The sequence below is a fragment of the Amblyraja radiata genome, chromosome 26, assembly GCF_010909765.2.
Source record: "Amblyraja radiata isolate CabotCenter1 chromosome 26, sAmbRad1.1.pri, whole genome shotgun sequence".
In the NCBI taxonomy this organism is placed as follows: Eukaryota; Metazoa; Chordata; class Chondrichthyes; order Rajiformes; family Rajidae; genus Amblyraja; species Amblyraja radiata.
This window is the reverse complement of record NC_045981.1, coordinates 9629289-9656169: the sequence shown is the minus strand read 5'-3', so window position 1 is coordinate 9656169 and position 26881 is coordinate 9629289. Positions and strand designations below refer to the sequence as shown.

The 26881-nt window shown below is 48.0% G+C and overlaps 1 protein-coding gene and 1 long non-coding RNA gene across 2 annotated transcripts in view; both read right to left on the bottom strand.

Annotated features, from left to right (window-relative positions):
- p4hb (prolyl 4-hydroxylase subunit beta) overlaps positions 1-21601 on the bottom strand; it is a 31544-nt gene extending 9943 nt beyond the window's left edge. Inside the window, exons 1-8 of the mRNA XM_033044194.1 lie at positions 21510-21601; positions 21153-21466; positions 13522-13728; positions 8967-9100; positions 8075-8212; positions 2169-2273; positions 1949-2074; positions 672-872 (exon numbers count right to left, since the gene is read on the bottom strand). Of these exons, the coding sequence (XP_032900085.1) occupies positions 672-872; positions 1949-2074; positions 2169-2273; positions 8075-8212; positions 8967-9100; positions 13522-13728; positions 21153-21297 (1056 nt within the window). The 5' untranslated portion in view covers positions 21298-21466; positions 21510-21601. The remainder of the gene's footprint in view (positions 1-671; positions 873-1948; positions 2075-2168; positions 2274-8074; positions 8213-8966; positions 9101-13521; positions 13729-21152; positions 21467-21509) is intronic.
- On the bottom strand, positions 2718-6167 carry LOC116987891. The gene is made up of 3 exons (XR_004415821.1): positions 4349-6167; positions 3558-4317; positions 2718-3488 (listed from the first exon to the last, which is right to left on the bottom strand). It is a non-coding gene; the product is annotated as an uncharacterized LOC116987891 (long non-coding RNA).
- Positions 21602-26881: the final 5280 nt, after the last annotated feature.

The window sequence follows — 26881 nt, the reverse complement described above, 5'->3', positions numbered from 1 at the left end:
CTTCTCTCCAGAGAGGCTGCCTGCCCTGCTGAGCCACGCCAGCTTTGTGTCTACACCCATTTACACTAGTTCCATGTTTTGTACTTTTGTGTCATAAGTGATAGGAGTAGAATTAGGCCATTCGGCCCATTATGTCTACTCTGCCTTTCAATCCTGGCTGATCTATCTCTCCCTGCCTTCTCCCCATAACTCCTGACACCTGTACTAATCAAGAATCTATCTATCTCTGCCTTAAAAGTATCCACTGACTTGGCCTCCACAGCCTTCTGCGGCACTCTGGATCCACTCCTCATACACCAGGGGGGCAATTTATAGAAGCCAACTAACCTACAAACCCGCATGTTTTGGGACGTCGGAGGAAGCCCGCAGTCACTGGGAGAACGTGCAAACTCCACAGACAGCATCCGAGATGCGCCACAGTGCTGCCATAAAGCACACCCCTGCATTGAGGGGGAGGATAGGGGGCTCTCGTGGAGAGAACCATTCTTGTTTGTAGCTTTAGCAGTTCCAGCCCACACTTGCTACCCCTGGCATTAGATTCCTTCGAGTACTTGTCTGCTTGCCTTTAAATGCACCAACAGCCTCAACTTCATTACATATATAGAGATGTTTTTGCAATTCAGGCCACAGTGAGAGCATTTTGCAACTGATCAATTGAGTAAATGCCTCACCTTCAGCTTCCCTTCTAAGAACTGGTTGCAGAAGCCTTTGACATTCTCCACAGTGATGTCTTCCACCTCAGGCTTGTACTTGGTCATTTCCTCCTCCAGGGTGATGAGGCGAATAGCTGGACACTCCTCTTTCTTCAAACCAAAGAACTCCAGAACTCTCTGGTTGTCTGTAACCTCACTGTCAATGTAGATGAACAGAACCTGCCGGGAGAGATAAAGGCGGACAAAACAAAGTTAGTGAAAAGCAATCTGCTTTTGTTAATTCAAGACTAGAATTGTACGCCGAGACTCGAATCAGTCAATGCCGCAGGACTCCGAACAATACAATACAACTTTATTCATCCCAGAGGGAAATTACTCTGCCACCAGTCAAAAGATAGTTACAAGGCATTGAAAGTGTCATGGGGCATTATAATAATAATGACATTTAAGTGACCAGTTAAGCAGCTCTAACTAGATTCAGAAGTGAACTGTGGAGGAGGGAGGTTGGACTATCATACGGGTCAGCAGAGGTACATTGGGCCAAACGGCCTTCAATGTTGAGACAGGATCAATATATTTTTTCCCCAGCGACGATATAACCTAAGAAATAGTCAGTGATCTATGAAAAAGGTAATTCCATGCGTTTAAATGGAACTAACTGCCAGAGAAGGTATTTGTGGCTGGTGATATAACAATTAAAAGACATTCGGTCAAGTACATAGATAAGTAGGTTTTGGAAGATATGGGCCAATGCAGGCGGGTGGGGCTGGTGTACATGGGGCATCTTGGTGGGCATGGGCAAGTTGTGCTGAAGGGCTTGTTCCCGTGTTGTATGACTCTACCACATGTATCCAGATGCTCCAACACGTACAATAGGCGTCGGAAAGAACTGCAGATGCTGGTTTAAATCGAAGAGAAGATACAAAATGCAGGGGCAACTCAGCAGGACAGGACTGGTTAGAAGGAATGGTTGATGTTTCGCAGAGATCCTTCTTAGGACAGGCTCTCTGACAAGCTCTCAACTACAGAGAATTAGGGTAGCACGGGTGGTGCAGTGGTAGAGTTGCTGCATTACAGCTCCATGGACCCGTGTTCGATCCCAACCATGGGCGCTGGCTAGCACGGACTAGGTGGGCTGTAGGGCCTGTTTCTACGCCATATCTCGTCTAGATTAATCTGGCTGGATTCTATACAAAATATGCAGCCATGTGATGAAAACCTCCATTGAGGATGACATTTTGAGTCAGGGATAAATCTTGCCAGCGGGGTGAGATTGTAGCACAGCGCCCACTTACATTCCCTTTGAAGCTCTCCGCTGCAGCCTTGAAGTTGTTCAGCTTTTCCTCAAAGCTGGATGACTCCTTGGGGACGAACAGGAGCATGTGCGTTTTGATCTCACCACCAAAGATCTTTGGAGCAGTCTGCAAGAGAAGAACAAAGCAGAAAGTTGCAGTCATTGTTACAATGTCGTCAGGGCCACAGGAGTCAGTGCATCAGGAATATGTGCTTGCCTACCTGCTCAGTGAACTCAATAACCAGAGGCAGCTGGTTGTTCTTGATAAATTCCACCAGATTGTCTTTAGTCATCTCTCCAGTATAGATGTTACGACCCTCATCGAACTGGAAGAGAAGCAAAAAACGTTACAATACAAACCCCACTGAAGAGTCAACAGTCATGTTCACTTCAGGACTGGGGGAAGGGGGGGGGGGGGCTTCAGTTACAAGATTGCACTGTGGAGACTGGTTACCTCTTTGCAGTAGAGATTAGAGAGCGCTCAGACAGAACATAGGGAGGATCCCAACAGCAGGTCGTTCAGGGATCAACAATGGATTTAAGGTAGACAAAAATGCTGGAGAAACTCAGCGGGTGAGGCAGCATCTATGGAGCTAAGGGATAGGTGACATTCGGGATCTCGACCCGAAACGTCACCTATTCCTTCGCTCCATAGGTGCCTCCGGGTCTCGACCCGAAATGTCACCCATTCCTTCACTCCATAGATGCTGCCTCACCCGCTGAGTTTTCCCAGCATTTTTGTCTACCTTCGATTTTTCCAGCATCTGCAGTTCCTTCTTAAACAAACAATGGATTTAAAGTCAAGTAATGGGAAAAGAGAGGATGAATAATTCAACGCTTCGGATCCCAAACTTAATGTAAGAGGAAAGTTTAAAATTGATGGGCCAGAGGACAGATATTGCACCAGACCGACTCAGTTTAAGTTTGACATGTGTACAGAGGTATAGTGAAAAGCCTTTGTCGTGTGCTAACCAGCCAGCGGAAAGACTACACACGATGACAATCAAGCCGTTTGCAGAGCACAGGATAAAGGAATAACGGAATGATCAGAGACTTTATCGCACACCCTTCAAATAACACAAACTGACGTGGACACCAGGGAAACAAATCACCAGCCCTCCTCCTAGAGTTTCAGTTCAATTGACCCAAATTACCACTGCCCCAAAAGCCAAATGTTACTTATTCTTTGATCAACTAATACTGCAGTTTGTACACCATCCAGGACCACTCCCCCCCCCCCCCCCCCCATTGGTTTTAATTCCACCCGTAACCTATTGCACCATCAGGACGAAGTCACAAGTAACTAGGATACAACTTCTCCCAGTCTCTGATCACTGTACGCACACAGCCATCACGATCCAAAAACACCTCGGCACGTGACAACAGTAATCAGACACCCGTAATCAGACACCCACCCCTCTCCAACCTCTTCAGTGGCCTCTTAAAGGAAATTATGATAAATTCATAACTCTCCAATCCTTTTGCCTCCCACCACCTCCTGTCTTTTCATCTTAGGCCTTTGTCCAACCATCAGCCCTCACCTGTATCCACCATCAGCCCTCACCTGTATCCACCATCAGCCCTCACCTGTATCCACCATCAGCCCTCACCTGTATCCACCAACTGCTTGCCAGCTCCGTCCTGCCCCTACTCTTTACCAGCTTTCTCTCACCCCCTCCCCACAAGCTGTCTGAAGGAGGGTCCCACCCCAAAATGTCACCTATCCACGTGCTCCACGGATGCTGCCGAACCTGCCGAGTTACTCCCGCACTAGGTCTTGTGATAGGGATTCACAGGCGGCCATTTGACAGAGGCTGGTAACCTGAATTCTTGCGGCCAATGTTACAGGGTGATCGCTGGCCAACACGGAGTCGGTGGGTCGAAGGGGCCGTCTGCACGCTGCTCTCTCTCTCTCTAATGTCCGGAGTCAAAGCTAGGTCAGATACGAGTTGCCCATGAATAAATTCTAGTGAATTATGGAGAATCTCAAGCTGAGAGTTATTGTCAGGAGGTGAAGGCAGCGGTTGTTGTGGGCGGGATTATATTAAAGAGAGCACACAAGGACACGGGCTGTGTAAAGGCAAGAGTCTATTAATTGCCTTCATTACAATACAACCTGCAGCTGTTGACAAGTACAAGGTGCCATACTTCCCAGGGGATCACTTTAGGCAGCGTTCCAATGTCACTTCAGGTTGGGTGGGTGTGGTGACAAGCTGTGTGGGTGGGTGGGTGGGGAAGCACGGCTGACCGCCGCACGCTGCAGATTATACCATGCACCTTTAAAGCAACCCACGGTACTACACCCTGAACACCAAGGACTTCTTCAAGCCTGAACCAGGTGCAAGTCTGCAGGACATTCGCTTACAATGACTACAACTTAGTTTAACTTCAGACCAACTACTAGTTTAGTGATGCAGTGTGGACAAAGGTCCTTCAGCACATTAGCTCTATGTCATCCCACATATTTGGGGCAAATTACCTACAAACCTGCACATCTTTGGAATGTGCGAGGAAACCGGAGCACCCGGAGGAAACCCATGTGGTCAGAGGGAGAACGTGCAAACTCCACACAGAGTGCCTATAGTCAGGATCGAACCTATGTCTCTGGTCCTGAGGCAGTAGCTCCACCCCTGTGCAGCCCTAATAGATTCCGCTAAAGGAGTCACTACAGGATCTGCTGGTGAAGTTTATTGCCACGTGTACAGAGGTACGGTGAAAAACCTTGGAACCATGCTCCGCTCCACAATATGATTTATAGACTTTCCCATGCTTGTGCAGCAGTGTGAAGGGGAAAAAACATCCTAGCCCAACATAAATCACCTACCACCTCTAAGTAGCACCCCAAACAGCATGCCCATTAAAAACAAACAGCATTCTATCTATAGTACTCAAGTGGGCTCCGGTTACCCAGTTTGTAAGGGATATGAAGCAGATCAACACATCCTTGCAGCATAGCAGGCTGCTTTAAAGGTGCAAATCCATAAGGAGGCTTGACATGACAGTCACCACCAGATTTAGCACCAGCGATCAAGATGGCACACGATTCATTGAAGCTCCAAAAATAAACGCTCATGATATCGGCTCTTCACGCGTTCTGCATTTAGCACGTTTGAAGAACTTCGGCCACTTTCCCAGGCATGGTTCGAGGGCAAAACACCACAGGTATTCAGAGCGCCGGATTTGCACACAAGCCTGTAATCTTCAGTGCGGGTCAAGGGATGTTACTACAGCGGCTTTAGTAGATACACTGCTCGCTTTCACATTATGCCACAAATGTTAAGGGTGTCAGGGGCTATGTGGAGAAGGCAGGAGAATGGGACGAAGGGAGAAATATTTTAATTCCAACAATCACCTTAATCTTGGAACTGAAGCAAATGCAGGTCCCGATTATTATTTTTTTTTAAAAATTAATTTAACAAGTTTGAGTAAGTGAGAACTGTGGTTAACAGAGACAGGACACCTCAAGTAATATTGGCTGCAGGAATTTAAAAAAAAAGGTCTGGTTTCCTTTCTACTGTGGCTGTGCACTTCATGACACCAGCCCGCCCTGTGACTCAAGGCAGTCTGTGGTCCACATCTCTAAATCTGTGCACCAAGAGATAAAATCAGCAAGTGGGTCAAACCAAATGAAAGTTCTGCAAACGGGTACTGACTTCACTGTCCCTTTCCTCTCCCCCTTCCATCGCTCAGACCTTACTGGGAAACATTAAACTATGATGATGCAATTGCAGGGTTGAAAATACTACTGAGACCCAGCGGGCCAGTGTCCAGCTCGGTAAGGAACAGAGAGACCAGAGGTCAGGCAAGGGAACGGGTCCCACTTGTCATGCGGCATCTGTTGCAACTGCTGCCAAAAGAAGACACTGTGGGAGTAAATAACTCGCTACTAATTGCCCCATGGCAAGCTGCAGTTAGCACGCAGCAACTGCAGTAAACATGAACGCTCAGCTAATTAGCTACACCAGCCAGAACACATAAATGGTCATGTGGAGAAGACAGCACAGTGGCGCAGCGGTAGAGTTGCTGCCTTACCACGCCAGAGACCCAGGTTCGATCTTGACTATGGGTGTTGCCTGTACGGAGTTTGTACGTTCTCCTTGTGACTGTGTAGGTCACCCCCCCCCCCCCCGTGCTCCAGCTTCTGCCCACTCCAGAGACGTGCAGATTTGTAGGTTAATCGGCTTCAGTACAATTTCAAATCGTCCCTAGTGTGTAGGACGGTGATCGCTGGTTGGCGCGAGCTTGGCGGGGTTGAAGGGCCTAGTGTCGGCGCTGTATCTCTAAAGTATAAAGAAACCAGAGTACTATGGCAGTACTCCCAGTTAGAGAAAATGTACAAACTCCACACAGAGCAACCACGGGCAGAATTGAATCCAGGGATACAGGCACTTGTTTGGCAGCCGCACTAATCACTGCGTCACCCAGATAGTACTAGAGCACAGGAGGGATGCTCTTACCCAATAAGTGAAGCTGCACTAGAGAATTAGCCCCAGGCTTCCTAGTATCTGGAACAGAGGTTCTCACAAGCTGCTCCTTGCATTGATAAGAGGCCATAAAGAGTGGCAATGTTGTGCAGCAGCGGGGATAGGTCGGCTGCTGCGAGCCACATGCTACACTCCTTCTGGAGTAAATTCCAGACACTAGGATCACAAACTGTTATCAAAAAATTATCCACTGTCCGAGCAAGGTCTGCAAAATGTACAGCGTTTGAAAGAGTCGTCGCCGTGCCAACTTCAGGGAGAAGTGGCGAGGTCGAGGGTGGAAAAAGCCGAGACCAGGCGAGAAAGATTGTACAAAATTAGTGTGCAAACGTGACAAGCTTCTGGACTCATTTCCAACCAAGCAGAGAACAATTTATTTAAGAAAGAACTGCAGAACTGCAACGGGTAAAACCGAAGGTAGACACAAAATGCTGGAGAAATTCAGCGGGTGAGGCAAGGTCTATGGAGAGAAGGAATTGGCGACGTTTCGGGTCGAGACCCTTCTTCAGTCTCAACCCGAAACGTTGCCTATTCCTTCTCTCCACAGATGCTGCCTCACCCACTGAATTTCTCCACCAAGCAGAGAACAATCCAGGGAGTGGGGGGAGGGTCCTGCAATCAAAACTTTGCACATTTGCCTGTAACAATTCCTAAACTACAGCAGGCAGTGCAGACCAGCACCTCTGATATTCAAATACCACCATCTGCTGGTTGCAGTGCTCAGCCAAATGTAACCCTGCATTAACAGCTCCGCATTAGATTGAATAACTGTTGCAGGGAGAGGGAATGACAACACTGTCACAGGCCATTATCGTGGCTTTTCAGCCACATTCCAAACATGTTTACTCATGTCCAGGACTGAGACAACACGCCTCAAATATATGAGAGCGATTCAGGCCAGTGGTGCTTCACAGGGAAATTCAACACCCAGAATGGATTATTGACTCTGCCACCCATCACTGAAGTCATGGACCCAAATCAGAATTAGTGTGAATACTTGGAAAAGGAAGGAAACCTGCATCTAGATTTAGTCGAGGGGAAGGAGGGAGGTGTCACAGCCCCTTCTTCCCCGAATCATTGTAATCATTACCTACACACACTTTAGCGCCAAATTCTGCGACATTTCAATTCTGAAAGAGAGTGCCCTGGATTCCCGGAATATTTGTGAAATGTTTGACTCGTCCAATTTTCAAAGCCACGTCCAATCCTCTCCTCACATTCTTGTAGAAAAAAAATCAATTGAGTCAAATTCCAGATGTGCTTCAGCTACCAGGATTTACAGCAGGTATTTGTTGCAGAAGTAAGGAAATGCCTATTTTGTAGACAGGATCACTTAACTTTGAGCAGCAGTTGAGAAGTTTGGGCTGATGAGCATGCCCACATTTTAGCAAACTAACCATTGGTTATATATCCCGTGTGACATTCAATTATAGCCGAATGCTTTTGTAAACCCGAATTGTGAAACTTTATACAGCTGTGCATTGGCAGAAGATCGCAAAGCTTTCTGCCAACTAATGGCCGTCATGGATGCAATAGCATTCCGTGCTAGATTCAAGATCCCAAATTGCCCGCAGGATGCAGTTTAGATACAGAATGCCTCTAAAGTTAAGCTACAGCCCAATCGAACTCAGATCAGTGCCTTTTACCTTCTTGAAAAGGACAACTCCATCCTGCTGCATATCGTACTTGGCAAAGATGTCAGCATCAGAAGTGATTCCAAATGGCACCTCGTCAACGGCCTCTGCAGCCTGAAAGAACGTCTTGGCATCATTCCCTTCCAGATCCTGCAATACAGAAGGTTTCATCAGACAATTGCACCACACAGACAACCCAGGCAAGTATTAGTTGTTCCAATTTAAGAGGTGAAGGTGTTGCGGCAGTAATCAGTCTCCAGTAAAGCAGATTTAGCTACAGTTGGCTTGAACAAAATCAATGTCCTAATCCCAGTACCTCAACTACTGCAGACAGCATCTAGGCAAGAGAGATGTGCACATTCACACGGGTACAAGTGTTCACACAACCTCGGGGACTAGAGCGAATTACAACCAAATGCCAGACCCACCTTTACTTTAAACATCTCGCAAGATTACGTTATTTTCCCCATCTTGTTTGAATTAGTTTGTATGGTACGGACAAATGCTAAAGGTTGGGGTGCAGTTGGGACCAGTCCCAGAGAACGACATAAAATAAACAATATTTCACTTCACCCAAAGACCTCCCAGATTGGAACTAAAGTCGACACTTCACTCGGGTAGCCAAGAGCTCAAGCACCAGGATACACAATGGGAGAAACTCTTACAGATAGCACCACCAAGTCCATTTCCCACTTGGACTCCCACCTTGACAAGCTAAAGACAGAAGACCAAAAGATATAGGAGAGCTATTCGGTCCATCGAGTCTGTACCGCCGTTGCACAAATGCAGGTCGCTCAGCCCGTGTCTACACCGACCATCACACACCAACTTAACTCAAATCAAACCGTCCACATTGTACAGATACATGATAACGTTTAGGGCAAGATAAAGCTATAATCAGTACCTTGAAAAACCCAATGACAACCACGTCAGAGGATTCCACCAGCTTATCAGCAACATCTGCCTCAGTGATGGTGTCTGCCGCTGGCCCTGTCCGTTTCTTCAGCCAATTCACGAAATCTTCATGCTGTCTTCCAGCTGAAAGTCAAAAGAGTACAGAGATGGTGCTCCTTTAAAAACAGATTTGTAGGTTGGGGCCAGCACAGTGGCGCACCTGGTAGAGCTGCTGCCTCAGTGCCATAGACCTGACCTCAGATGCCTGCGTGGATTTAGCACGTTCGCCCTGGACCAGTTTCCTCCCACGTACCAAAGACTTGCGGGTTTGTAGGTTAATTTGGCTCTGTTATTTGTTCCTTGCGTGTAGAACTAGTGTGAACAGATCAATGGTCGGCATGGACTTGGTGGGCCAAAGAGCCTGTGTCCACACTGCATCTCGAAACTAAATAGTTTTACAGATATGAAGAGAATCAAAGGAAGATTGGCTCTTTACCCTGAAGTTAGCTAGATAGTACTGTTAAAGATAGCGGAGTCATGGGGATATGGGGAGAAGGCAGGAACAGGGTACTGATTGGGGATGATCAGCCATGATCACATGGAATGGTGGTGCTGGCTCGAAGGGCTGAATAGCCTACTCCTGCACCTATTGTCTAAGCAGATGGTGCAGAAAAATGGAGCTGAGGAACTGAGCCATGATTTTAATAGGCAGCAGACATGAGCAAGTTGAATATGCCTGCCTCTTTGTCTGTTTTGTTCTGAATTCTTGCTGGTAAAGCAAAGGGGTGCCGTTGCTGCAGCAAGCAAATAACTCATTGTGTCCTTCACAGGAATTGCTAATCTCATTATTATTACTACCTCCAAACGAGGAAATCAGCAGCACTATGGAGACACAAAGAACTGTAGATGCTGGAACCTTGTGTAGAACAAAGCGCTGGAGGAAGTGGATAAGCAACACTTCAGGTCAGGATCCTTCTTTGATCGCCTGTCCATGTTGTCCAGAGATGCTGCCTGACCCACCGAGTTACTCCAGCACTGTGTATCACACAAAAAGCTGCACTAGCACTAACCACTGGTACAGGGCGAACAGATGACGAGATCCATGGCAGCATCCAGAACACAACAAAGTATCTTTTGGCCTGACTTTCCTGCTGCTTTGGAGCTCAATTGGAATTCAAAATAGAGTTTAGCAACTTGTGTGAGCTGCCAGGGCAGCTAAAGGAAGACCCGCAAGGAGCAGAAACAGCAGCCCGAATCACCTGGGAAGAACGGTCGATTAACCTACAAACCTGCATGTCTTTGGAGAAAACCGAAGAGCTCGGAGAAAACCCACGCAGGTCACGGGAACAACGTACAAACCCTGTACAGACATCACCTGTAGTCAGGATCGAACCCGGGTCTCTGGCAACTCTACTGCTGCGCCACCGTGATACATCTCTACAATCAGCAAACCGTTCTCAGTGACCAATACATAAAATTAATGCAGTGGAGTTGGTCTCCTGAAGTTGCAGTCCTGCTCTTGTGGCTCCTTACCCTGGAGTTAGCTGGTTAAGCCCAACTACGCGCTTTAAAGACCGGTTTAAAAATGGCACACCTTATTTATAATTGCAGGTTTGAGAATAAGACAGCTTGCACTTTGGGGGATGTCGTGGACTTCAGGAACCACCTTGCCAAGAACCTTCAACTTCAAATGGCCTTACAGAACAACCATCTAATGCACATCTCAGTAAAAGCATTGAAGTTGCAAGATGGGTCACAGAGCTCCTCGTTTTCTATGCAGGTTTTATTTATGAGTTTTCTATGCAGGTTTGATTTATTTTTGAAATAACGCACTTGTCCCGGTAATACCAAAGCTTGATTTACATGCTGGTATTTAGACAGGTTTCAGAGAGACCGGATGGAAACGGGCCATTCGACCCACTGAGTCCACGATCCCCATACACTAGCACCATCCTACCCACTAAGAACAATTTACAAATTTTACCAAAGCCAATTAACCTACAAACCTGTACCGGAAACTAGAACATGTGGAACACGTTAGCCGAGCCAGAGAAGATCCCAGGACCAGATTTATGAAATGAGTTTCTGGCACCTCGCATTTAATTCTAGGGTTGTGTGTTTGAAAAGAAGCACAAGATAATTCTGATCTCGCTATTGCAAAAATGGGCGGCACAGTAGCCCAGCAGTGCAGCTGCTGCCTTACAGCGCCAGAGACCTGTTTTTGATCCTGACTATGGGTGCTGTCTACACAGTTTGCATTTTCTCCCCGTGACAGCACCCATAGTCAGGATCGAAAACAGGCCCCTGGCACTGTAAGGCAGCAGCTCTACTGCTAGGCTACTGTGGGTTAACTACACTCGCATCCCACAAAAGAAGCTTTCACCCAAAAATTCCACATGATAAAGAAAGTTTTGGTATTTATTTTCTACACAAAGGGTTAATTTCAGTTTCAGATACAATGCAAACCACAGGAAATCCGCATGAATAAGTTTCGTTTCCCACCCAGGACCAATCAAACACAAAACTCAAGCTTTTATTACATTGCACTGACATACAACTTAGTGTCGTGCGTTAAATGCCTCAAGAAGTCCAAATTCAAAATTAATCAACTTGGCAGCATGTTGGTAGAGTTGCTGCCTCACAGCGCCGAAGACCCGCGTTCTATCCCGACTACGGGTGCTGGCTGTAGAGTTTGTATGTTCTCCCCGTGACCTGCGTGGGTTTTCTCCGACAACTTTGGTTTCCTCCCACACAAGACATACAGGTTTGTAGGTTAATTGGCTTGGTAAATGTAAAAATTGTCCCTAGTGTGCGTAGGACGCGGTGGGCTGAGAGGCTCGTTTCCGTGCTAAAATCTAAAACCTGACCAAGCTATCAGATTGAGGAAACCGATAACAGTGGAGCGTTAGAAAAAGTCCACGCCCACGAGTGTGATGCAAAAGCAAAGAGGACTGGTGGGCTTTATCAAAAGGAAGCACCAAACGCATATCAAAAATTAGGCAAGGCGATGGAAGATGTTGACTTGGGAGATAATGAGACCCACAGTGAATAATACTGGGGGCAACGTCTCAGTCTAAACTATCAACATCGATCGGCAAGACCAAACGTAGATTAGGAGATAGTTTCCCTGAACACCTGTACTTAGTCCACCTGATCTCCCAGTTGACAAACACTTCCCACACAGACCTTCCGGTCCTAGGCCTCCTCCATTGTCATAGAGGCACCAAATGCAAATTGGAGGAACAGCGCATTTCATATTTCCCTTGGACAGCTTACAACCCAGTGGTATGAATAAAACTTCTCTAACTTCAAGCAATCATTGCACTCCTCCCCCACCCCCCCACCCTAGTCGTACCAGCTTCAAAGTCATCTTGTTGTCTCATTCTATATACTCGTTTTCAACTAGGCCAGAGCTAACATTGGCCAGTTTCCTTCACCAGTTACTTTTTTGCATATCTTTGAGTTATTTGCTCTATATCTCTCTACATCACCGTCAATCTCTATCGTTTCCCTTTCCCCCCCCGACTATCTGAAGATAGGTCCCAACCCAAAACGTTACCTATTCCTTTTCTCCAGAGATGCTGTCCGACCTGGTGAGTTGAATTAACTCTATCAATAATCAGCTTTTTGAATTAACCTCATCATTCCTGCTGTATCATAGCTATCTGCAGAAATATACATGGACACTAGATATTCCATCCAAAGATAGCAAAACGCTTCTCCGTAGATTGTCACCTTGTCGTGGTGGAGAAGCTTGTGTGGACCCGAGATCCTGAGAGCAATGCTCCTGGTAGGGCCACCCATGGCGGCAAGTTCCAGGGGATGTCTCCGACATCCCAAAGTAAATGCATTTCAGGGGAAATGTGATCATTTTGGTACACAATTTATCAATAAGACATTAAACCACACAGGTAGAATGAAGGCCATATCTTTCCTCTCAGCAATAGTTTGCATAACTGAAAAGTAAACCCAATTACCTATCAATAATCAGCTGATCAGACAACAAATTATTGAAAATAGAACAAAGAACAACATTCAACACGAGTCAAGTGGAACTGACGGCTGAATGTTGTGGTAAAGAAGCGATGAGGGCAGCTCATTTCATCCAAGGTACTTGATAAGGACCTTATCAAGGACAATAGATTGGAAACAGAAACACATGGAGTTTGGGAGGAGGTTCCAAGGCAGCATAGAGTCACAAGAAACCTAGAGAGGGCGTCCAGGGCCCAACTCCCCCAGCAGAAGATTAATCTAGAGATGGCAATAACTGCAATCAGGTAAGTTATGGAAACGTTGCTTTCTATAGAAAAATCAAGTTTTCCATACCAGGAGCTGAAAGAGCAATGGAAGAAGACATGTTACCATTTAAAATAAATTGCCGATGAGCATTGGACAGGCTGCAAACCAAGGGGGCGAGACAGACCAAGAACAGGGAAGCAGGGCTGCTCTGAGTGTGACAAATAAGCTCCTCTGTCATGTATTTAAATACATTAATGGTGCAATTTTCTACTAAAGCCACTTTAATTCTGCATTCAGACAAATATTACAATAGAAATCACCCATACCTGCATAGTCCTTAGGGTTGTCCTTGTCTCCATTTTTAAAAAACTTAATGGTTGGGTATCCCCGGACTGCAAACATCTGTGCCAGGTCAGACTCCTCAGTGGCGTCTACTTTAGCCAGCCTGATCTCCGAGCCCTCTTCCTTCAACTTTGCAGCGGCTTTGCTGTATTCTGGAGCAAGAGCCTTGCAGTGTCCACACCAGGGGGCATCTGTGGGGAGAAGCAGCAAATGCAGTGAGAATTTAAGGTCATCCAGGCTAGATTTACACCCACCTTAAAAAACACCCCCACACCCCAGTCCAAGATAACTAATCAAAGTTTAGTTTATTGTCATGTGTACAGAGGCACAATGGAAAGCGTTTGTTGCGAGCTAACCAGCCAGTGGAAAGACAATACACGATAGAATACATACATACGGAACGACAAAATCTAAATATTCAACTTGGGGAACCATACAGATATTCTGTAAACATGTCAAAAGCCACAGAATTTTTAATTTGCCTAATCCTCATTCCAGAGCAAGGCAGAGGCAAATATGTAACCAAATTAAACATTGATTCGCAAATTAAATCCAAATTTCAAGAAAGATTTCACTGGAACAGTGACACTGCTAAACATAGACAGCTTGAGGTAAAAAGTTATCTTTTGGGGGAAACCGGACTGTGGCATCGTGCAGCAATATGGAACAGCAGAAAATTTGGGCCCAGACCGACTAAGCACTTTTCACAGCTGACATACACTGTGTCGGGGAGGCTGCTTTTAGAATATTGTGCTCAGTTTTGGTCACTCAGCTACACGAAGGATGGTGCCAGGACTAGACGACCTGAGATAAAGGGAAAGGTTGGGCAGACTAGCACAGGCGGTAGGAGTGATCTTATAGGGGTGTATAAAAACATGGGGGAGGGGGAATGAATAGGGTGAATGCACGGCGTCTTTTGTCCAAGGCCAGGAAATCAAGAACCGGAGGGCACAGGTTTAAGGCGATTGGGGAAGAATTTAATAGGAACCCGAGGGGCAACTATTTAAACTCCAAGTGTGTGGGTATATGGAACGAGCTGCTAGGGTAGTCCTAGACAATTCGATGGGTTAATGGATAGGAAAGGTAGAGGGATATGGCCCAAACATGAGCAAATGAGACTAGCTTAGATGGGACATCTTGGTCAGCATGGTAGAGTTGGGCTGAAGGGCCTGTTTGTGTGCTGTCTGACTATGATTTTACTGCACAGCAGTCCTTTGGTCATAGAGGCAAGTTTGCCGTATTGTGGATTTGAAGAAATCTGGTACAAGAAGCTGAAGCTCCAATTCCTCGACCCAGTTCCTTGGCAAAATTATGTCTCCAGCTTACTGGTCAACGCCTTGAATAATCAAAGGATGCGGCCACACAACGTGCCCCGTGACACCAATGATTATGGGGGAAATCATCTCTATTGCATTATTTAGACGGTTTACCATCGCTGCCAAATGCAGGGCTGGTGAATTGGAAATGGGGAACATTCCAACAAGACAAAAGTGAAAATGGCAGAACAGGCTGAACAGGACTTTCAATCAAAGGACTGAATAAACAGCCACCGCAACCAATACTCTGGTGCCAGCAAGTTACCGTAGTGCACAGGAACAGAAGCAAACAACCCAAATCATTAAATCTTATTCCTCTTCCCACAGATACACCATGACAAGCAAAATATTTCCAGTGTTCCAATAGACAACAGGTGCAGGAGGTGGCCAATCGGCCCTTCGAGCCAGCATCGCTATTCAATGTGATCATGGCTGATCATCCACAATCAGTACCCAATTCCTGCCTTCTCCCCATATCCCTTATCTTTAAGAGCCTTATATAGCTCTCTTGAAAGTATCCAGAGAACCGGCCTCCAAGGTTCTCTGGATACGGCAAAGAATTCCACAGACTCACAACTCTGTGAACATTTTCCATTTTTTATTCCAAATTTACAGATTTACATTGCAGCATCTGGGCACAGCGGTAGAGTTACTGCCTTGCAGCGTTTACATGCCAGAAACCCAGGTTCCATCCTGACTACGGGCGCTGTCTGTACGTTCTCCCCGTGACCGTGTGGGCTTTCTCAAAGATCTTCAGTTTCCCCCCACACTCCAAAGACCTACAGGTTCGTAGGTTAATTGGCTTGGTATAAAATGTAAAAATGTCCTGAATTTGTGTAGGATTGTGTTTAATGTGCAGTGACCGCTGGTCGATGTGGTGATTATGCACAGGATCTCTAAACTAAACACCTGCAAAAATCTGCACTGATTCGTCCCAATAACACCATGAAATGCCTTTCCGAACCATTGCCAAATTCTGCACATTCCAGGCAGCTGCAGTGCAGTCTAAAAATGTTAGCTAACCAGAAGCCAAGTCATCTGCATCCCTTCATCCTAAATTGCACATCTTCTTACCGGGACCCGCAGCATCATTTTGACACAAAATAATTCCTCGCAAACAGGCTTGTGCTGGGTAGATACCGTTGCCAAGAACATTTCACCAGCCCGCTGCACAGAACAGTCAATGAAGAGTGTAATTAGGCAGCTGGCCAGACAAATGCATTGGCCAATACAAAACAAGTAGTGCGCTGTACTTGATAAATTAGGAAGTGGTTGCAACCAAGTAACAATCAGTAGGTTCCAAGCAACTGGCAGCTTTATTATGATCATAAAATACCATGTCCACAAGGAATATAACCACACAACTTTAAAGACAGATTGTTTATGAATGCAGCATACAACATAATCATCTTTGCAGCAAATGGCAAATTATTTGGGCAGCACTGCGGCACAGCTGGTAGAGGTGCTGCCCCACAGTGCCAGAGACCCAGTTTGATCCTGACCTCTGGTGCTGTCCGTGTGGAGTGTGCACATTCTCCCTGGGACCACGCCAGTTTCCTCCAGGTGCTCCGGTTTCCCCCCCACATCCCAAAGACACACGGGATTGTGGGCTAATCGGCCTCTAAATTGTTGCAGGGAGTGTGAAGTAATGTGAACAAGTAACCCATGGTCAGTTGGGACGCGATGGGCCAAAAGGGCATGTTTCCATGTTATATCTCCGGGTGCTCTCGTTTCTTCCCCATCCCAAAAGGTGTGCACGTTCGTAGATTAATAGGCCTCTAAATTGCCCCTAATGTGGAGGAGAGTCGAAGCAAAAGGGGGATAACATAGAACTAGTATGAATGAGTGATGAATGGTTGGCGTGGACTTGGTGGGTCAAAGGGCCTACAAGATGCTGTATGACTGACTATCTTGGGCAAGATTTCAATTTGTGGGAAGAGTGAATGAAGCAAGGGGTCCCAGCATTTGGGCGGGGACACGCCCTGGGCAAGGCATCGAAAAACTCAACTGAAAACCTGTGAGCAAAAAGCTGCAGTGAAATCACGATTAATCACAAAAGCATTCATAAAACGGCAGTAAGGATGGCAGAATTATGCCGATTATTCCGAACCACACACACCTGTGTTTCATGTGCCAATGCTGCTGAATGCAGCCATAAATCTACAGCATCTTCAAATGTACTGCAGGTCCTTGCCGTCTTCAGCCAACCCATGAACAGCCCTGCATTCCAACCACATGCTGCACAAGTCCTCATCCACTAGATTCACTTTCCTACCGATTGAGAAATATGACCCTCTCCAAGGAATAATAAGCACCAAATTACCAACATTTCATATCCTTTGGGCATTCAGTAGGTCAAAATTTCAGGACAAACTAATTCTCAGGACCTTTCTGACTCGAGGTGTCCCTTCAAATTCACACCAAGGTGTTGTAGCCCCCCACAGTAACAGCACACTGCCACCTGATGCACGGGAACCAAGATAAACAGAATGATCGTGAGAGACGGCCGTTGTGTTCAACTTGTTCAATTACCACACAAACGGAGAATCTAATATCAACCTAGGTGCCACTATTCCATCCAAACACAGCCCAGGAACAAACTTTTCTCTCCCACATAAAGGTCTTGCAAGAGAACTGGTCAATTACCATTTTTCAAAAAATAACACACTTTCCTGACATTTAATGGCCCCCCCATTATCAGACCCAAACTTTGATTTAAATGACACAAAGTCTCCAAGTAACGTCAGCCCGTCCATCACCCCAACTCGGTTGGAAATGAAGTGCGTCGATGTGGCAGTGGATCACGGAAAAGGCGGAGACAGACAGGCAGACAGCAAAGCACAGGAAGAACAGCTGCCATTGGCATCCAAGCAAGCAAGTCTGCTCAACACTTCCAGCTCTGCATGACCCCACCGCTGAGGTGGGACTGGGAGAGGGGGCATGCAGAAATGCCCCATTGTCACCCAGAAGATGCCTGCAGCTCCACACCAGTCTCCCAAACAGTGACCCAGGGACAGGACCCAGACTCGACCCACACTCGTGGCACCTTGGAGGGTCTATCGGCACTGAAGGAGAACAATTACTTCACCAATGTCAGCTCTCGTACAAACTCTATCCCACCCCAGCAGCATTTCCCTCTAATCATTCCCATATTTTGTGACTTCCAAAAGAATCAAAGCTGCAAAGCAGAATGGAATGTAGACAGGCTAATCGTGGCTTTCAATGAAGACCTCCTTGCCTTAACCTACGATGCTTGTCTCCAGTTCCCTTAAATTAATCTATTTTCACTTCAATTAGCAGTTGCAAGTTCCTCATTCCAACTACACTGGGTAAACTATTTACTTTGAATTCTGTTAAAATCTTTAGAGACCAACTTATTTTCTACGTATACAACCCAACAGGTCAGTGTCAAACCATGCCTCTCCCACCTGCCCCAGATCCATCAGAATTTTAATCAAATTTTTCATTAACTAGCTGCTCTTTTCATATAGCCACAATCTTCCAAGTCAAAGTCTGTGTTCCTGGCACCATCTTTCTCCATAATGTGTAGCAATCAAGGCCTTTTCTAACCCAGGAAAGGTCAAATAACAGATGAATCATCCCTAACTTCTAATCGTTAACCAACCCCGTCTCTGCAACACAGCAGGCCAAGATGAGAGCATTGCTGACTTGGTTTTATTCCAGTTTATAAAAACATAACCACAGCTCATCAATACAACAAAGGTGTCACTATTTCCACCATCTCTGGACCCTTCCAATGTCTCATGTTTGTCAATGCTTGTCCAGTACCCAATTGCAGATAAACAAGTTTCATGCAAATATCAGGCCCATCTAGAATCACTCCACATCTCACCTCTTAGCCATCGAATTTTAAAATCTCTCCACAAATGGCAACTTGCTTCTGCGGCCATGATCTCGCTCTCAAATTACCTCTCTAAACCTCGCCACTCCTGAAACATCCAACTGAGACCAGGTGGTAACCATATGTCCCAGTATCTGCATTTAACCTCACAAAGCAGCCCATGGAATTCTTGCCAAATGAATACAAAGCAAATGTTTAGTTTATGCATGTTTACAGACACAGAGAGCCGACAAGGAGCTCAACACACCCTTTGAATCCAGCTTTTGCAAGAAGATGACCTTCAAGTATAATCAGCCAGTTCAATTACAAACCAAATATATTGTGTTAAAGTTAGTAATCCTGCACAACACTCTCACGTCTCTATCACAAAGGAAATAGTTCAATTGTTAGTTTCTGAGTACAGGCACAAGGAATTGCAATTGCAGGAATCTTGGCAAAACAGTGTTGGAGAAATTCAGCCGATCAGGCAGCATCTGTGGAGGGAATGGACAGGCGACATTCCGGGTCATGCCAGGACCCCTCTACCGAGTAATGCTATCAATCCCTCCCCCCCCCTATCCCTCCCCCTCCCCCCCCTATCCCTCCCCCTCCCCCTCGTCCAACGGGATAGTTTAGGGCAATCAATTTCGACCTAATCGACAATGACTCTCACTGCAATCATTCAAATAATGCGTCATTCTTGTGGTTTTCTGGGAGTGAGTGTTTGGCATAACTAGACTTAAAGAACACGTTGGTGCCGATCGCGACACGCCCTCTCCCACCGTGGAAGCTCAGGACAAGGAAGCGCACCACTGGTTTTCGCACACGTCAACTTAAAGTTACCGCAGAACGACCGCCTCCTCCACTTTCTCCGACTGCGAGTGGACAACTCGAGCCATCAATTAGCCCGATCCCCCAGTCTGCACCGACCCGACAGCTTGTCCTGCCTCGAGTACGTGCAATTTAGCGCAAATGCACGAAGCGCTGAGATTCCAAGTTTGAGGGAATACAAAACTTGACTAAGAAACGCAAATCCCAGATATAATTAACTCTCAACGCCATAGGTAGTACACCCTAGTGGCATTAGTTATGGTTTATTATAAAATGCCTGCACAAACGATATTCAGTATTGTCTTATCAGTGATATTGCGTACGCCTCGTTATAAAAGTGCCAACACTATTTCACTTCCCAAAACTAAAGCTCATTGTCCCTAGACCTGTACACAATGCAAATAGTCAATAGTGTTTTATTGTCATGTGTCCCAGATAAAACACGGAATTCTTACTTGCAGCAGCACAACAGAATAAGTAAACAAATATCGGAACAGAATAAAATACTTCTTTAATAATCTGAGAATTCCTTTCCATCGACCCGCCAGCAGATTGTCCTAAACAGTGAAAACCAGACAGACTGAATGGACACCCCATGGACGACCACTCCTCCAGACTTCATGGCCATAACTGCAGCCTCCATCCCTAACCCTCGTCGCCGGATTAAAAGTAAGGCGGATTTTTTAATGGTAACATTGATAAAAAGCGAGGGAACCAGCTCCCCCCCACACACACACACTCCCTGCCCCACAGGCCCAGACCCTGGGAAACTATTCTATTTACCCTCCCCCCCCCCCCCCCCCCTCAGCTCCCCATCCCCCAGGTCCCAAGCCCACACTCTTCTCCCAGGCCCCCACCCCAAGACCCACATACTGTCCCCATCCCCAGGCCCACACTCCCCCCCCCCCACACACCCCCACCCCATCACTCTTCCCCCACCACCCCCATCACTCTTCCCCCCACCACCCCCCATCACTCTTCCCCCCACCACCCCCACCACACTCTCCCCTCCCCCCCCCACCCCCACCACACTCCCCTCCACCACCCCCACCACTCTCCCCCCACCCCCACCACACTCTTCCCCTCCCCCCACCACACTGTTACCCCCCCCCCCCCCCCACACACTCTCTCCCCACCACCTGGCCCACACTCTCCCCAGACCCCCCCCCTCCCCCATTAGAGCGAGACTGCAGCTCACCCCCCCCCCCCCCCCCCCCCAGACCCCCACACTCTCTCCCCACCCCCAGGCCCACACTCCACACCCCCAGGCCCACGCTCTCACCCACCCACAGGCCCCAGGCCCACACTCTCTCCCCCCCCCCATGCCCACACTCTCTCCCCACCCCCAGGCCCATGCCCACACTCTCTCCCCACCCCCAGGCCCAGGCCCACACTCCCCACCCCTAGGCCCACACTCTCTCCTCACCCCCAGGCCCACACTTTCTCCCCACCCCCAGGCCCACACTCTCTCCTCACCCCCAGGCCCACACTCTCCCCCACCCCCAGGCCCCAGGCCCACACTCTCTCCCCACCCCCAGGCCCACACTCTCTCCCCACCCCCAGGCCCACACTCTCTCCCCACCCCCAGTCCCACACTCTCCCCCACCACCCGCTGCTCCGCACTCACAGAACTCCACCAGCAGGTGCCGGTGCAGCCGCAGCGCCTCCTCGAAGGTGTCCTTCTTCAGCACCAGCACGTCGTCCTCCTCGGGGATGTCGGTGGCCAGGGCCAGGGTGGCCAGGGTCAGGCAGAGCAGGCGAGGGGCCCACATCGCGGCGGCGGCGGGCGGGAGAGAGAGAGAGAGAGCGGGCGGCTCGGACCGGGCTGAGGTGCGGTGGGTGAGTGGTCTGCGGCGGAGGGCGGGCCGGGCTGGAGGACCGGGCCAGGCAGGGGCTTGGAGGAACGGACCGGGCTGGGGGCTTGGAGGACCGGGCCGGGGGGGCTTGGAGGACCGGGCCGGGGGCTTGGAGGACCGGGCTGGGGCTTGGAGGACCGGGAGGACCGGGCCGGGAACGTGGCAGCGGCGGCGTGAACGGAGCGGGCAGAAGAGAGGCTTCCACTGCGCAGGCGCTTAAATGAGCGCCGAGCGGCTCGTGGAGCGACGCGATTGGCCGAGCAACCGCCGCCGGAAGTGAAAGTCGGGGGCCAAGGGTCGGGCTGGCCGCCTGCCAGCATCAAACATGGCGGCCGGGGAGTCTATTGCCACAGAGTGTGTGTCGGTACGTGGTAGGTGTGGGTAGGTCGTGTATGCCTGTCTGCCCCCCCCCCCTCATTAGAGCGAGACTGCAGCTCTCCCCCCCCCCCCCCCTGGCCTGACTCATGCCCCCACTCGTGAGGAGACAGGAATAGACAATAATGGACAATAGGTGCAGGAGTAGGCCATTCGGCCCGTCGAGCCAGCACCGCCATTCAATGTGATCATGGCGCATCATCCCCAATCAGTACCCCGTTCCTGCCTTCACCCCATATTCCCTGACTCCGCTATTTTTAAGAGCCCGATCTAGATTTCTCTTGAAAGCATCCAGAGAATGGACCTTGACCACCCCTGCACTATGACCCCACTCTCCCTTCCCCTTGTCCCATTCCATCATTTATAGAGAGAGAGAGAGAGGGTATAAAATTGGTTTGACCACCCTTTTCCATTACCACTCTCTCCCCATTCTTTAAAGAGAAAGGATAAGGGCGTCTCCTTGACCACCTCCATCAGTCTGAAGAAAGGTCTTGACTCTAAAACGTCATCCATTCCTTCTCTCCAGAGATGCTGCCCGTCCCGACGAGTTACTCCAGCATTTGGTGTCTATCTTCACCATGACCCTTCTCTCCCTACCCCTTGATCCAGTCCCGCACCACTATTCACAGAGAAAGGATAAGGCTGTTCACTTTGACATTTCGTTCAGACCGAAAGGTCTGAATGACAAATAAAGGATCGAATTCTTTAAAAAATCACTTTGACCTCCTCCCTATTCCATTACTCTTCTTTCCCTTCCCCCAGCCCCAGTTCAGAGAGGGTAAGATGCCATAGAGAGAGAGAGAAACTTCCCCAACATTCATAAAGAGAAAAAGTGACCTGCTCCAGACCTGGTCCATTCCATTGAGAGAGGGTGTCCCCTTCAACCTCGTAGACAGAAAGGGGAAACCATCCACTAAGGCACAGCAGTGAGAGAGAGAGATTTATCAGAGAGAAGCCTCCAGTGCGTCAACTCCATTGCACTGTAAGATGTGAGAAAGAGCCACTTCCACTAGACCAGTGACACTAGACTGGCAAAGAGATCAATCCTTGGCACTGTTCTTCCTTCGTAGAGAAAAATAATTTTCACCCATCTCTGAAAAGGGGTGTGGGAGAGGACTCGTTCAGGCCCTGTTGAGAGAGAGAAAGAGAGAGTGAACTCATCCAGCCCTGATTCAGAGTGTGGGAGCAGATTCATCCAGCCCAGCAAGAGAGAGCGATTCTCTCCCTGCGCCCGCACGACAGCGTACAAATATGTCCCTAGAACGTCACCACTTCAGAGAGAGCCTTTCTTTGAATAATTACCCCCATTGAGACCATCAAACACACACTATCTCGGGTTCAGCTGCCACTGCGAACACAGAATAAGAAGGAACTGCAGATGCTGGAAAATCGAAGGTAGACAAAACCGAAACGTTGCCTATTTCCTTCACTCCATAGATGCTGCTGCACCCGCTGAGTTTCTCCAGCACTTTTGTCCACTGCGATACAGAAGAGAAAGGGAATTGAACGTGTCCTCAATGCACATAAAATTGAAAGAGAAAGATGGGTTTTGGTTTGAGGTGAGGATTCATCGGGGAAGCCCCATTCAGGGTTTCATCAAAACAAACACAAGCGACAGTCGCAGGAAGAGGTGGTGAAATCATCAAAAGAGTATTGAAAGTAATCATCAGCTCACAAAAATAACTCGCTACACAGCTGTCCCTAAGTGCAGTCACATTTCCCATCTGTTTAGTTTATTATTGTCACGTGTACTGAGATTTAGGTCAAAAGATAGTGCTGAAGTAACTCAGCTCAGCGTCTCTGGGGGAAAAAAAGGGTGGATGACCTTTCACAAGGTATAGGAGGAGAATTAGGCCATTCGGCCCATCGAGTCTACTCCGCCATTCACTCATGGCAGGTCTCTGCCTCCTTGTCCCATTTTCCTGCCTTCTCCCCATAACCCTTTGCACCCCGTTTTAATCAAGAATTTGTCTATCTCTGCCTTAAAAATATCCACTGACTTGGCCTCCACAGCCCCCTGTGGCAATGAGTTCCACAGATTAACTACCCTCTGACTAAAGAAGTTCTTCCTCACCTCCTTTCTAAAAAAGCGCCCTTTAATTCTGAAGCTATGACCTCTGCTCCTCGACTCTCCCACCAGTGGAAACATCCTTGCCACATCCATTCTATCCATGCCTTTCACTATTCTGTAAGTTTCAATGAGGTTCCCTCCCCTCTCCCCCCCCCCCCCCCCTTAACCTTCTAAACTCCAGCGAGTAGAGGCGCGCATCATATGCTAACCCACTCGTTCCTGGGATTATTCTTGTAAACCTCCTCTGGCCCCTCTCCAGATCCAGCACATCCTTCCTCAGATATGGGACCCAATTGTGCTCACAGTACTCCAAATGCCGCCTGACCAGCCCCTTATGGAGCCTCAGCATTACATCTCTGTTTCGGGTCAGGAAGGGTGTGAAGAAGGGTCCTGACCCAAAACGTCACCCATCCTTTTTTCTACAGAGACACTGCCTGACCCGCTGAGTTACTCCAGCACTTTGTGACTACCTTTGGTATAAACCAGCGCCTGCAGTTCTTTGTTTCTACATTTGGGTCAGGAGACCCATCCAAGATATTTGAACAAAACTTCCTTCAACGCTCTCTTTCTCCACAAATTAACGGATTAATTGCTTATCTCCCCTTATCTGTAAGCATAAGTATACGTGGATTAGATATCCTGAGTCACAGTCCGTACATTGCATTATTTCTTTTTGCTGATAATTGACGTGGCCTTAACTGTTCTCAGCCCAGCTTCCCTATTTTGAACTGAGATTCGCTTCTGATCAACTATCATTTCCTTTGCTAACCTCTTCTGCGATGTCCAACTCACCTCATCCATTGCTACAGGTTGAGCTTGCCTAACCCTAACCATCGCATTTGTCATCTGCAGACCAACACCCCCAACTAACACTGTCATTCTTCATGCTCCAGTTCAATACATTCTGTTAATAGTGTATTGGCCTGTCATAGAGTCATACAGCACGGAAACAGGCTCAACCTGCCCAACCTGCCCATACCGACCAACATGCCTCATCTACACTGGTCCCACCTGCCTGTGCTTGGCCCATATTCCTCTTTAGTTTAGAAATACAGCGCAGAAACAGGCCCTTCGGCGTACCGACTCCGTGCCAACCAGCGATCCCCGCACACTAGCACTATCCTACACACTAGGGACAATTTACAATTTTTACCAATTACCAATTTACCAAAGTCAATTGCCCTACAAGCCTGTGCGTAATTGTAGGAGGAAACCGGAGCACCCGGAGAAAACCCACATGGTCACAGGGAGAATGTACTCTGTGTAGAAAGCACCCTTAGTCAGGATCGAACACAGGTCTCTGGGGCTGTGAGGCAGCAACTCTACCGCTGCGCCACCGAGCCGAGTCGGCAGGATTCGAACCAACGCCCAGTCGGCGAGATTCGAACCTGCGCGGGGAGAGCCCAATGGGTTTTTAGTCCATCGCCTTAACCACTCAGCCACGACTACTGATTCCTAACCTATCCTATCCATGTACCTGTCCAAATGTTTCTTAAACATTGTGATAGTACCTGCCTCAACTTCCTCCTCCGGCAGCTCGTTCCATATACCAACCACCATAGTGTAAAAAAGCTGCCCCTCAGGTTCCTATTAAATCTTTCCCACCCTCACCTTAAGCCTAAGTCCTCTGGTTCTTGATTCCCCATATCTGCATAAAAGACTCTGTGCATTCACTCTATCTATTCCTCTTCTGATCCTATACACTCATATGTTAACTTCACTTCTCTTTCATCAGACGTTGCCTGCCTTGCTAAAGATTTCCATTGTTTATGAACTTATCAATCTCATCGATCTGCTTCTCCACAATGGCAAGTAAAGCTAAGTGTGTATGTGGGCGGTCACGGTGGCGCAGCGGTAGAGTTGCTGCCTTACAGCGCTTGCAATGCTGGAGACCCGGTTCGATCCTGACTCCGGGTGCTGTCTGTACGGAGTTTGGACGTTCTCCCCGTGATCTGCGTGGGTTTTTTCCGAGATTTTCTTCGGTTTCCTCCCACACTCCAAAGAGGTATGTAGGTAAATTGGCTTGGCCAATGTAAAAATCTTCCCTAGTATGTGTAGGATAGTGTTAATATGCGGGGACCTGGTGGGCCGAAGGGCCTGTTTCTGCGTTGTATCTCTAAACTAAACTAAAAATGTGGAGGGGGAAGAATATACAACCACAGCAATGAGCCACTTAGTTGGTATGTAGAAACAATGAACTGCTGATTTACACAAAAGGACACAAAGTGTAACTGAGCAGATCAGGCAGCATCTCTGGGGAACATGGACGGGTGACATTTCAAGTCAGAAAGAAGCCTCTGACCTTTTGATTTGAAAAAGGGTCCTGACCCAAAATGTCACCTATCCCACGTTCCCCAGCGATGCTGCCTGACCCTGTGAGTTACTCCAGCATGTTGTGTCCTTTTATCCATTGAGTTGGATTTGATTGAAAGATACAGCATGAAAACAGGCCCTTCGACCCATCGAGTCCACGGCAGCCATCGATCATCCATTCACACTATTTCTTTGTCATCTCACTTTCTCATCCGCTCTCGACGCCGGTTAACCTACAAACCCCCACGTCTTTGGGATGTGGGAGGAAACCGGAGCACCCGGAGGAAACCCACCCGGTCATGCAAACTCCACACAGGCTGCAAACGAGGTCAGGATTGAACCTGGATCTCAGGCGCTGTGAGGCAGCGGCTCTAGCAGCTGTGCCACTGTGCATCCCTAAACTGAGGTGACCCAGCATCGCTGAGATGTCTTTGGTCCCAAGTGGGAGCTCGGTTTGACTGGGGAGGCAAACTTTGGTTCAATCAATCTCAAGGCAATGATGAAGCAGGTGGCTTCACCTGTTTAATCTGTCACTGAAGGTGCTGCAGAGAGAGACTCAGCCGTGTCCTCCAGCATCCTCAGCCCCTTCCCTCTGAAACACTCTGTGCTGGATGTTCTGAGCTTGAGGTGGAGACTCAGTTTACCCACACTCGCCACACGGGCATGCAGAGCGGGAATCCTGAAGGAATTTGGAGGAAAGAGGGGACAAGTGTGCTGTGAAAGGGTTAAGAAAGAGACTCC